Here is a 12031-nt window from a genome sequence, read left to right as displayed (position 1 = left end):
GGGGTTGGGCTGGTTTGAGGTTTGTTGTTTCTGTGGTTACCCTCATTGCACCACGGGCTTCAAATTCCTCTAGCAATATCTTATTTTTAGATCAGGGGTTGGTTTGCCAAAGGGTTTTCTTAATATCTTTAGGTCTTCCCTTCGTACAGTACTTCAGGGGGTCAGTCCCCAGCAGTATTCCACTGTTACTTGTTACAGGAAATTGGAAGGTCAGAGAACACTTCTGCCCTATTGTTCTGATAAAGCCTCAGTCTTAGGCTGCATCATGTCCCTGGATCTGGGGTGTTTGGTCTCATTAGTGCTCCTGTCCTACCCACAAGCTATAGTCCTGCCCCTTCCCCAGATGCACTGATATTCCCCGTGCCCCAGAGACAACAATATTTGTTGTCCTGCTCCAAGCAGATTAAACCTTTTGTTCTGTAGAGGAGATAAGCAAGAATTAGTGCCCCTGACATATCAGCTGTTTCCCCCCTCCCTGCGGCCTGTACCATGGAGATCTCTTTCTCAGGACTCCCACCAATCTTTTTCGTGTGTACCTATTGGGGTCCATGAGGGAAAAGTGTATAAGAGTTTATGCACTCTGTTCTCCCCACGGGCTCCACGCTCTCTAGCCAGCCCACACTTGAGCTCCACCAATTCAATGTTTATTCTAGCTGAATTATTCTTAACAGCTTCTAGCAGCATCTGCCCTGTCTCTTAGATTTTGAGCTAGTTGGTTGTCCTGTGACCTCACCTCTCTGGGTTCAACATTAGTCATGAACTTAGAGTTTGGCTGGCTTTTTTTTTTTTTTTAATTGAAAAGGTGGAAGCAATGTTCTTTCTGATTCTCTATATCCCCAATCAGAAATCAAGTCTTTTTTTTTTTAATTTTATTTATTTATTTATGGCTGTGTTGGGTCTTCATTTCTGTGCGAGGGCTCTCTCTAGTTGCGGCGAGCGGGAGCCACTCTTCATCGCGGTGGGCGGGCCTCTCACTGTCGCGGCCTCTCTTGTTGTGGAGCACAAGCTCCAGACGCGCAGGCTCAGTCCTTGTGGCTCACGGGCCTAGTTGCTCCGCGGCATGTGGGATCTTCCCAGACCAGGGCTCGAACCCATGTCCCCTGCATTGGCAGGCAGATTCTCAACCACTACGCCACCAGGGAAGCCCAAAAAGTCTTTATTATGATGTATTTGAAATTATTTTATTTTGTATTCTGTTTCTTCTTTCTTTCTATGTGTTTTCTTCCTTTCTTGCTTTTTATTGGATTTAGTGTTTCCTTTCTCCTTCTATTAGTTTGACTTTTATAATTCCTTTTCTTTTCTATTAGTGTTTATTACCTAAAGGAAAGAAAAAAGGAAGAAAATGCTTGCCTGACTGAACAAAGTCTAAAGTTAGTAATCATCTCTGTCATTCTTCCAAACTATATAAGGGCCTTAGAATAACTCCATGTGTTCTTCTTACATCTTACGATTATTGTACATTTTTTTATATCTCCAAATTCCTAGGCATTATTATTGTTTTATGGAGTCAGTACTCCTGTGGATTTGTCTACCTGCATGCCAATTTTTTGCTCTCTTCTTACTTTTATCAAACAGGTTCTTTCCAGTTTTGATCATGAGTTGTAAACTCTCTCACTTTCTTAAAATAAATGTACTTTTCTCTCACTCTTGTATGTTGTTAGCAGAGTATACTTTTATAGGATGAATTTTTTTTACGCACTACCAATTTTTCCTGTTGAGATGTCTGCTGGATATTTCACTTTCCGCCTTCACAGATACTCAGTTTTCCCCTTGATTTGCCTCTTCATTTCTTTAGCATTTTTTAAGTTTTGTTATAATGTATTTTGATGAGGCTTTATTTATGTTGATATTTATCCTGTTTGGGACTAGTTGTGCTTCCTGAGCTGTAGATTCATATGTAGTTGTTGTTGTTGTTGTAAAAGATTCCCAACTATTACCATCTTCTTAGGCCATCGTGTCTCACTTTTTTTTCTGCAACACCTGTTAGGTATATTTTATCGTGAAACACCTAATAGGTGTATTTTATACCCCCTTATTCTCTTTTCTGTGTCTCAACATAATTGAATTTTTAACAGCAGTGTCTGTTAATTTTAAAAATTATATTTGGTTATTTTTCAAATTTGCTGAATGCTTTTCTGACAGCGACCTGTTCTTTGTTTATGTTTTTGCTTCCTCTTTTTATGTCTATGTCTAATAATTTTAAACATAAACTATTTTGTATAAAGCCCTTATGTGATTATTTTACTATCTAGAGTTCTTAAAAATCTATTCTTGCTATTTATTTATTTTTTTGTCTACCATTTCTCACTCATAGTCAATTCTTGGATTTTGTTTATGTGTGAGTGTTTTGTTTTGTAATTTTGGATCGTGGAATGGTATTCAGGGGTGTAGGGAGGAGTTTTGTCTGTGGGAATTCTTTGCAGCTTGTGTTGAAGTTGTGTCCCTCTGTAGTATAGTTGTTTGTCTTAATGGTAGGAGGTAAGACAGTAAAAAGAGGTTGTAGAACATTTTGAATACAGTACTAAGAAGTTCACTCTTAATTTTGTAGACAGACAGTGTTCATTGATTGAAAGTGAGAAAGAAGGGGGTGACATAGAGGATGGTCTTAGGAAGGAGGCATTTCTTCTGTGAGTCAGGAAGATGAGTGGTGAAGATGAAGAAACCTGGAAGTGGTAGAAAGTTTTAGAGCTTAAATCTATTGGATGATCCAGATTTTAAAATTAAAACTGGAGGCAGGATCATCTTCATAGAGTGAGATAGAATAGGTTTAATAATAGTAACAACTGAGTATTTATTAAATGTCTTAAATTTCAGGCATTAGGTGAGAACTCCTTCCATAAACTTTTCTCACATACTTCTCAAAGCACAGCCTTAAAAGAAAAGCAGTAATATCTATGGTTCTATCAGTGTACTATAATTTGATGGCATTAGTTAACTTGACCAAGGTTGAAGAACGGTTAAATGAAGAGCCTAATTTTGCCTGTCTTTGGTTATGAAAATCCATACTGTTTCTTTCAGGCCTCTAATAGAATAATTTAGCTTTGAGAGAATTCAAGCTGGGTCAAGCCTGAATGTGAAAACTGCCTCGTGTCAGTAAATTCAAGATCTATAACAAGATCCTATTGTACAGCACAGGGAACTATATTCAATATGCTGTAATAAACCGTAATAGAAAAGAATATGAAAAAGAATACATATGTAAAAAACTGAGTCACTTTGCTGTACACCAGAAACTAAAACTACATTGTAAATCAACTATATACTTCAATAAAAATAAATAAAAGATCTATTTTTTTTATCATGTCCTATAGTTATACACTAAGCAGCTAGCATGTATTGAGTTCTTACTATATATTAAGCTCTGTTAACATGTATTATTATCTTGTTTAATTCTAAAGATAACCAAATGAGAAATAGATAGTATTTTTATATACATTTTTCAAATGAGGAAATAGAAACTAGATATTAACTAGTTTGCTTACTCACCAAATAGCAAGCCAGAATTCAAAACCAGTCCATCCTCCATAAAAACAGACTGTGCTATATATATTTTAGGAATGTAGAAGTTCATGTGATATATTTTGTGACATCAAAAAGTTTACAGTCCAGTAAGTGGTGATGATACCTTTTGATTAGTCTGTGTTTTCTTTTGGGAACTGGAAAAGGGAGTTAAATTCATCATATCACATCTATTTTATACCATATTGCCTATTTCAGAAATTAATACCTATAAGTTCTATGTAAACATCTTTATAGTTTATAGATATTTATTGTATAAATGGTAAATGGACCTCTAATGAGAATTTCTAATATGAACCTTATGCATCCTTTTGGATGATTTGATTCTTAAAGCAGTTTTATAATTTTTTTAATGTATTTAACTATTTGTTGAATAAAATAGGCCTATAACTAATAATAATATTAAGAATATTGTTGAGGCATAATATGCGTAGGTAGAAATTTATAAGTTTCTTCAGGCCTTTTATCTATACTCTGAGTTTTTATATTTTTAATTATTAGAACCAGATCAATAGTAATCATCTTCGAAGAGCAGAACAAGAGGTGATCAATCTACAGGAGAAGGTGCAGTATCTTTCTGCACAGAACAAAGGACTACTTACCCAATTAAGTGAAGCAAAGCGCAAACAAGCAGAGATTGAATGCAAGGTAAATATATCATTTAGCAAGTTTATGTTTTTGTCAATATAATAATACCTTTTTTGTTTTTGTCTCATCATTGAGTACATTATCATAAAACCAAAAAAAAGCTAGTCTTATTTCCTACTTTTCCTGAGTTACTTTGGCAGTTGCTTTCAGGCCAGGTTAGCTCATCTTGCTCTGGGTGGATTTCAGTCAGGAAACTTCATTTTCAACCACTTGGTTAAATGCCAGTGCAGGAAATTAAGTTAACCAAGTGGTTGAAGATTGGTATCTCTTTTCACCCATAGCCCTTTAAAACCGAAGCTTTTAATGTCTCAACCAAAAAGATAGGTAATTTAGAAAGGTTGGGGCAACTCTGCTTTCATTGGTACCTTATTGGCAGGCTGTCAATATTGATATATGTTTTCTGGCTAGAGAGCAAAAGAGGTGTGCGTGTACCAGTGGGTTGGGAAAATTGTGTACATTTCACATTGCTATTTTAATCAGTTTTTAAATTTTTTGTGAGGTGTTTAGATTCGTAAAACGTGGAAAAGTTTTTGAATGCAAGTACGTTTTTTCCTTAAATAAATTTACAATATACTAATGGTGAGAGAGAAGAGGAGGTTGGGAAATGGGGTGGAAGGAGAGGGACTGTGTGTGTGTGTGTGTGTGAAGTAACTAAAGAGAAGACTGTGGTGTGAACATTAGAATGGATTACTGAGGACAAGTAATGGGATTTTAAAAATAAACTAGACATCCATCTTTCCATGGTGAGATAGTAGGAATGATGCCCTTTAAAGATTCCAGCCTTATTATTCTATGATAAGAAATAAGACTTTCAATGGCACATATAAAGCTGTAATTCCATCAACTTGTTCTGGTGTCATTAAAAACCAAGAGTGAAGCTTGAGTGGTTTATCAGTGTCACTGAAATCCAGAGATGAAATTACATCCTAATAAATATGCATGGCTCTTACAATTTACACTGACAGAAATCTGTAGGCAGTACTGAAGTTTGTACTGACATAAGAGTAGTCCCTCTTGAAGGATGTGACTAGGCTTTTATTTTTGGCCTCATCATGCAGCTTGTGGGATCTTAGTTCCTGGACCAGGGATTGAACCTGGGCCATAGCAGTGAAAGCGCCAAGTCCTAACCACTGGACTGCCAGGGAATTCCCTAGACTAATTTAAAAATAAAATGATGTGACATGAGGTTACATCAATTTGATTTATCATACTAATATCTGTTTGAGTTTTTTGGTGCTATAGTGTCTGTGCTGACTTACTTTTAATAAAGAATTAAATTTAGCCTTTTTTATTATTGGTATAAGTTTTCCTTTAAACATGTTGTTAACACTGTTACTGGATTTAATATTGCTCCTCAAATGCCTTAGCACCTTTTAATCAAAGTACAGTATTCTTTGGAAATAAATATTTGGGGAGTTTGCTGATGAAAATAATTGTTTTCTTTGAATTTATCTAAGTAATGGGCTCAGATTCAGAATTTTCAGAACCGATATGAGATTTTATTTAGTTTTAACTTTTCATTAGTACCTTTGTAAAGTATGTTACAGATACTGACTCTGAGATCTCCCCCATGTTTAAGGTGTATATTGATTTATTCAATCTTTTTAATGCCATTTGCAGATTTCAAGAATGATCAGTGTTAATTGTCACCCTAGCATCTAGTACATTCTGGTTAAGTGTACGTATTTTATTTTGTCATGTTGGAACAATTCAGCAACAAACCTAACTTTTTCAAGGGAACTAGTCCTTCAGTTATATAAATCTGATTCATTTTCATTTAGTTTTATATGATTATGGCTTATGATTTGCTGATAAGTAATTATTAAAGCTCATGTTATTTTCATTGATGTAAAGTATGTCAGGATACTGTTTTTAATATTAGTGTTATTTTCCCTCTATAACTGAATTTGAATGTTCCCACTTAAAGATGAAACAGTACAAGTCTAAGACCCCTAATACGAAAATCCAAAACACTGAAACTTAAACATTTTCATAAATTTCACACAAATCCATTTGGAAGCAAAACCAGATTTGAATTAATTTACAGCCATTTATAATTTTTATTTATCCCACTTGGTGTGGGTATTTGTACTTCACTGCTTCATTGTGTTAAGCATTGAGTATACTCTTTCATTATGGATGCTGCCTCAGATCCCACTGGAGAGTACTAATGTTTGGTTTATGCACCTTACTACTCTTAGAAAGTCTAAAACATCTGAAATTCCGTAACACACCTGGCCCTCAGGATTTCAGTAATAAGATTGTAGGATTCCTACATAAATCTAAATTTGAAGACTATAGAAAGATTTTCTATTCTCTATGCATATACAAACATAAAATTGTGTAATAAATAATGTTAAGAGGAAAGCTGAGTGAAGTATTATACTATGATTATAATACTGTGCATATATGGAATAATCATAGGAAGAAAAAAGAAGAAATAAACCTCTTATATTTCATATACATTTTATTTGCTTATTTATTTTTTAAATATTTATTTATTTGGCTGCATTGGGTCTTTGTTGCGGCACACGGGGTCTTTGTTGCCGCATGCGGGATCTTCCCTGCGGCATGCGGGCTCTTTGGTTGCAGCATGTGGGATCTAGTTCTCTGACCAGGGTTCGAACCTGGGCCCCCTGCATTGGGAGCATAGAGTCTTAGCCACTGGACCACCAGGGAAGTCCCTCATATAAATTTTAGTAGCTTAATACTTACACATTTTTTCATAATGTTTTGATATTTTTAAACTAAAATATAAATGAAAGCATTCCCCTTTTAGTCTCTTCCTGACCCTACCAGATACCCTTTTACTTTTTTCCCAGGTAACTGCTTTTATTATTTTCTGATAAGTTCTTTTAGAGTTTCTTTTAGGCAGATACTAACAATTTAAAATGTATACTTTTAGAAATATACACTTTTATACAATTAAAAGTGTATACTTCTTCTCCTCACTTTCTTATGTGAAAGTTAGCAGACAGTAATATATTCTACTTTTTGCGCTTTTTTTGGTGGTATGTTTTGTAGAGCTTTCAATTATCAGTGCTTAAAGAATCTCCTCATTAGTTACTAAGGTACATTGTTTTCCATTGCATGCATATACTATAGTATACTTAACTAGGTCCTTATTGATGAGCACATGGGTTGTTCCCAGTGTTTTGCTACTACAAGCAGTGTATAGTGAATAACTTTGTACATACATAATTTCAGATGTATAGAAGTATATCTACACATTCCTGTAGGATAAATTGCTGTAAATTTGATTGTTTTGTCAATTGTACTTTCATAGATTTTGTCAAATTACCCCACTTAGGGTTGTACCATTTTGTACTTTGACCTGCAGGGCATGATAGTACCAGTTTCTTCATCATGTTACTTGCAAATTGTGTAACCAAATCTTTTCATTTTAAATAGATATAATTTATATGTTCTAAGACAGTGATTTTCAAATAGGGATAGGAAGAGGTGAGATTATGAGACTTTAAAGAATGATGGCATCTATCAGTACTTAACATATTTGTCAAATATTTGGGTGTCTTCTATTTGTCGGTTTTTCTTGTAGGCATTGGGGATACTGTAATGGAGAAAGTGGGCATAATGTTTCGTGAGACAATAAGTAAAAAATAGGAAAGATCATTAGTAATGATGTACTATAGAGTGGGAGGTTAGGGGAAGTGGCAATTAAGATTGAATGCCAGGAGATGGTAGCAGAACTGGGACCTGAAGAATAAGAAAGAAGCAGCCATATGAAGAGTTGGAGGAAGATCTTTGCATGAAAAGGGTCAGAGTTCAAGACCCAAAAGCAGGAAAGAACTTGGTTGCTGAGTCTCATGTATAATGCAGAGCTGAATGAGATAAAGTCAGGGAGGTAAGCTAGGACTCCACCTCTTACTGTGTAGATTTTTATAGGCCTTGGTAACAAGTTTGAGTTTTACTCTTAAATGCTGTGGGAGGCCACTAAAAGGTCTTAAGCAGGAAAGAAACATGATATATTTTTTGATTTGCTATATTTGCTTCAGTTTTTTTACTTTTAATTTTGAAGTAATTTTATGTTTACAGTGAAGTGGCAAAGATAGTACAGAGTTCCCATATACCCTTTAATCAGCCCCTCCTAATTTTAACATATTACATAACCATGATGCATTTATCAGTACTAAGAAATGCACATTGGTATAATGTTATTACTAAATTACAGACTTTATTTAGATTTCCCCATCGTGTCTCATTCTTCTTTGAGCTGCAACAGTTTCTCAGTGTTTTCTTATCTCTCATTACTTTGACTATTGAAGAATACTTGTGAGGTATTTTGTAGAAATCTTTCAGTTTGGGATTGTCATATGTTTTCTCATGCTTTGACCAAGGTTATGTATTTTAGGAAAGTATACAGAGATGAAGTGTCTTTCCCAGTGCATCATATCAGGGACATACTGTCTTGATATATCTTACATCTAGTGGTGTTGACTTTGGTCATTTGATTAAGTTGGTTATCTGCCAGCTTTCTCTACTACAAAGCTTTTTCCCCCTCGTATTCTGTCCTTACAAACAAGTTACTGAGCCTAGACAATGGTCTGAGTGGGGGAAAGGTCATTGAGCCACAATTCCTGAAGGAAAGAGTATCAAAGGACTTGTGGGCATGTGTTAAGACCACCAGAGTAGGACAATAATTAATAAGTATCTGGAGGAACTATTTTGAGTTTATGCAAATATCCTTAAGGTTTCAGCAACTAATTCTATTTCATTTTATTTATTTATTTATGGCTGCGTTGGGTCTTCGTTGCTGCATGAGGGCTTTCTGTAGTTGTGGCGAGCAGGGGCTACGCTTCGTTGCGGTGCATGGGCTTCTCATTGCGGTGGCTTCTCTTGTTATGGAGCATGGGCTCTAGGCATGTGGGCTTCAGTAGTTGTGGCACACAGGCTCAGTAGTTGTGGCACACGGGGTTAGTTGCTCCACGGCATGTGGGATCTTCCCGGATCAGGGATCTAACCTGTGTCCCTGGCATTGGCAGGTGGATTCTTAACCACTGCGCCACCAGGGAAGTCCCTCAGCAACTAATTTTAGCATTTATTAGGGGATAATGCTTGTAGTGATTAATATAATTTTTTTTGTTGTTTTTAGCTTTTTAAATTTTTATTTTATTTTTGGCTGTGTTGGGTCTTCGTTTCTGTGCGAGGGCTTTCTCTAGTTGCGGCGAGTGGGGGCCACTCTTCATCGCAGTGCGTGGGCCTCTCACTGTGCGGCCTCTCTTGTTGCGGAGCACAAGCTCCAGATGCGCAGACTCAGTAGTTGTGGCTCATGGGCTTAGTTCCTCCGCGGCATGTGGGATCTTCCCAGACCAGGGCCCGAACCCGTGTCCCTGCATTGGCAGGCAGATTCTCAACCACTGTGCCACCAGGGAAGCCCTGTAATTATTTTTTAAAAGAACACACGTGCCACTGTGTGTGGAGATGGATTTGAGGCGGGGTTGGAGAGGGATTTGATATGAGATCATCAGGTAATAGTATTGAATACAAGACAGAGTTGCTAGCCTGGGCTCAGGTGTTGGCAGTGGTACTAAATCAGTTCAGTATTTTTGTAGAGACTTGGTGATTGGATTGGAGAGGGGGAAGATTGGGAGAAAACTGCTGCCCAAATTTTTGTTTTTTTACTTGATGGATATAATATTTTTATACAATGTTAAAATTTGTAGAGTATAAATGTATTAGTTATCTATTGCTGTTTAACAAATTACCTCTAAAACTTAGTGGCTTAAAATAGCAGTAACCACTAATATCCCAGGGTTTCTGTGGATCAGAAATTCAGGAGCAGTTTAATCAAGTGGTTCTGACTGAGAGTCTCATGAGGCTACAGTCATCTAAAGGCTTCGCTAAAGCTAAAGGATGAGGTTTTTTAGGTGTCCCACTCACATGGTTGCAAGGTAGTGCTGGCTGTTGGAGAGAGATCACTGTCCTCAAGGGGCTTTCTCTTAGCAAAGGATATAGACAAACACACCATTACAATGCAGTATGAGTAGTGCTATGATTGAGGAGGTATATAGAATACTATAATGGGCATTTAGTGTTACGGTTATGGTTCAAGCAAAGCTAACTAAGGAATGATTAAGCTGAGACCTTAAGGATATATAGGAAGTAGTCAAGGAAAGGCAGCAGAGTTCACTAGACAAAGGGAATAGCACATGTGAAGAGCAAAAGTGAAAAGGAACAATAGGTTTTTGCTTGAACTGAGGAAGTTCATTCTAGTTGGAGGGAAGTGTGTGGTGAGGAATACTGGTGAGATATAAAGCTAGAGCAGTAAATAGGGAGCCAAATCATATAGAATCTTGGACACCAGTAAAAGAACCTGTTATCTCAAGATCTGTGGAGTACCATTAAAGTGTTTAAAGTTAGAGAGTGACAGAAAGAGATTTGAACTTTATTAAACATAGACACAGAGGTGTGCTGGAGCTGGCTAGTAAAGGCTTGCAAGAACCGATTGTTACAAGATGTTATGGAAAAACCTGAACGAACTTTTTGGCCACCCCAATAAATTTTCAGGAATTTTGTGGCACATTTGTTAAACAGCCATATTAAAAATTAAATTATTCAACATGATTAGACAAATTATGGTAGTAAATACTCAAATGTCATCATTTCCTAATTATTTTTACATTTTACTATTATCTGTGCTTTTAAGATTATTTATACCTATTTGTATCTGTTTAGTGGAAATACCAATGTGTGCTACTCATGTTATATTCATTAATGTTCACTAATGTTATGTCGACTTGAAAGGAGCCATGATGGGAGTATTTACACCACATAAATTGGCAAACTACAAATCAGGGCTTGATTTATTGTTTTGTGGATTATCAAGACCAGAAGTTGGCAAACTATAGACCATATCCCAAATCTGTCTGGCTGCCTGTTTTTGTAAATAAAGTTTTATTGGAATACAACCTTTCGCATTCATTTATATATTGTATATGGCCACTTTCATACTCCAGTGGCAGATAGAGTGGTTGTGATAGACTGTACGACCCACAAGTCTAAAATTATTTACTGTCTGGCCCTTTAAGGAAAAGTTTTTGAATCCTGCTCTAGACTGTTAATGCAGATTAAAGCTTAAAAATGTGTTGTATCTTTAGTCTTTACATTATGAATAGCACAAAATATTGAGGAAATCATCTTTCAGTGTTTGATTACTGTTATCAGAATGATAATAATTCTATTATCAGAATAGATAACTTGAACAAAAATTAACCAACGTTCATATCCATACTTCACTTTTTCCTCATTTTCAGTGGTAGATGACCTATGGATACAATAGTTTGGCAAAAAATTAGTGAAAGCATTCTCTGAGAGTATATTGACTACATTGAATTTATAATAGCATTATATATATCTTATTAACTGTGTGTTGTATATTATACATCTTCTATTTCAGTCTGTATTAAAATATATAATAAATGTACATACAATCACATGTGTACACACGCACACGTACACACACTTGCTTGAGAGCTGGTCGTTAAGCACTTTCCATCACAGCACTGGGTACAGAGACTACACTTTCTGGCCATGTACAAAATGGCAAAATATTTAAAGCAGTATTTGCTTGTAGTGATGTACCAGTATCATATCTAAGATTAAAATATATATATATTTTTTGAGTGAACTATTTCTTTATTGTTACACAGTAGGGTCATTTACAACTTTTTACCATTGTAAATAGTGTTTTGATGTACTATAATTGTGTACACTTGTCTGAATATATATATTTTTTAAATTTATTTATTTTTGACTGCATTGGGTCTTTGTTGCTGCGTGCAGGCTTTCTTTAGTTGCGGCGAGCGGGGGCTACTCTTTGTTGCGGTGCGCGGGCTTCTCATTG

General features: G+C 36.0%; 1 protein-coding gene across 9 annotated transcripts in view; it reads left to right on the top strand.

The window, feature by feature from the left end:
* EVI5 (ecotropic viral integration site 5) overlaps nt 1-12031 on the top strand; it is a 202813-nt gene that overhangs the window by 135471 nt on the left and 55311 nt on the right. For all 9 annotated transcript variants that reach the window (XM_079939218.1, XM_079939214.1, XM_079939213.1 and 6 more), the window contains one exon: nt 4021-4167. In XM_079939218.1, the coding sequence (XP_079795344.1) occupies nt 4021-4167 (147 nt within the window). The remainder of the gene's footprint in view (nt 1-4020; nt 4168-12031) is intronic.

The sequence above is a fragment of the Stenella coeruleoalba genome (genome assembly GCF_951394435.1).
Source record: "Stenella coeruleoalba genome assembly, chromosome: 1".
NCBI classification, from domain to species: domain Eukaryota; kingdom Metazoa; phylum Chordata; class Mammalia; order Artiodactyla; family Delphinidae; genus Stenella; species Stenella coeruleoalba.
Note: the sequence above shows the minus strand (reverse complement) of the source record. Positions and strands in the feature narration are given on the sequence as shown.